The sequence below is a fragment of the Protobothrops mucrosquamatus genome, unplaced genomic scaffold (assembly GCF_001527695.2).
Source record: "Protobothrops mucrosquamatus isolate PMUCROS unplaced genomic scaffold, P.Mucros_1.0 scaffold760, whole genome shotgun sequence".
NCBI classification, from domain to species: Eukaryota; Metazoa; Chordata; class Lepidosauria; order Squamata; family Viperidae; genus Protobothrops; species Protobothrops mucrosquamatus.
Genome location: NW_015387029.1, coordinates 622,514 through 623,745, shown reverse-complemented (window position 1 = coordinate 623,745; position 1,232 = coordinate 622,514). Strand labels below are relative to the sequence as shown.

The window sequence follows — 1,232 nt, the reverse complement described above, 5'->3', positions numbered from 1 at the left end:
GGGACCTTGGAGGTCTTCTAGTCCAACCCCCTGCTCAAGTAGGAGATCCTAGACCATTTCAATCAATCAATCTGAATAGAGCTGGAAGGGACCTTGGAGATCTTCTAGTCCAACCCCCTGCTCAAATAGGAGATCCTAGACCATTTCAACCAATCAATCTGAATAGAGCTGGAAGGGACCTTGGAGGTCTTCTAGTCCAACCCCCTGCTCAAGTAGGAGATCCTAGACCATTTCAATCAATCAATCAATCAATCAATCAATCAATCAATCAATCAACCATCATAAATACATGCAATTTGATCAGGTGACTGTGGGGATGCTGCGATGATTGTTAAGTGCAAAGACCCGGATATAAGTCACCTTTTTTCGGTGGCAACTTCAGAAAGCCACCCAATGAAGAGGACCACCTGGAGCCACGATGGGTCTTTCCCGCTCACCTGTGCAGTTGCCGCCACTCCTGTCCAGCTCGTATCCATCATCACAGGCGCAGCGGAACATCCCGGGAAGATTCTGGCAGGTACCGAAAACGCAGATATTTTGGAAGGTGCATTCATCAATGTCTGCAAGGAAACACAGCACATTTTAACCTCAACATTCTCTCTTCTTAAAGACCTCTAGTGTTGGAGCATTCACAGCTTCTGGAGGCAGGTTGTTCCACTGATTAATTGTTCTCACTGTCAGGAAGTTTCTCCTTATTTCTAGGTTGCTTCTCTCCTTGATCAGTTTCCACCCGTTGTTTCTTGTCCTGCCTTCAGGCGCTTTGGAGAATAGTTTGACTGTCTCTTCTTTGGGGCAGCCCCTGAGATACTGGAAGGCTGCTATCATGTCCCCCCTCGTCCTTCTCTTCATTAAACTGGACATCCCCAATTCCAGCAACTGTTCCTTGTATGTTTTAGCCTCCAGTCCCCTGATCATCTTTGTTGCTCTTCTCTGCACTCTTTCTAGAGTCTCAGCATCTTTTTTACATCGTGGTGACCAAAACTGCATGCAGGTATTCCAAGGGTGGCCTTATCAAGGCGTTGTAGAGTTGTATTTCTTTTGGACCTCTCAGCGGCTTTTGATACTGTGGACCACAGTATCATGCTGCGGCGTTTAGGTGGGTTGGGAGTGGGAGGCACGGTTATGCGGTGGTTCTCCTCCTTCCTCACCGATCGTACGCAGTCTGTATTGGCAGGGGGACAGAGGTCGACCCCAAGGCCCCTAACTTGTGGGGTGCCACAAGGGTCGGTCCT

At 48.5% G+C, this 1,232-nt stretch overlaps 1 protein-coding gene across 1 annotated transcript in view; it reads right to left on the bottom strand.

Moving 5' to 3' along the window:
- The window catches only part of LOC107289734 (fibrillin-2), a 172,158-nt gene that overhangs the window by 49,106 nt on the left and 121,820 nt on the right, over positions 1–1,232 (bottom strand). Inside the window, 1 exon segment of the mRNA XM_015818536.1 lies at positions 438–560. Coding sequence (XP_015674022.1) covers positions 438–560 — 123 coding nt within the window.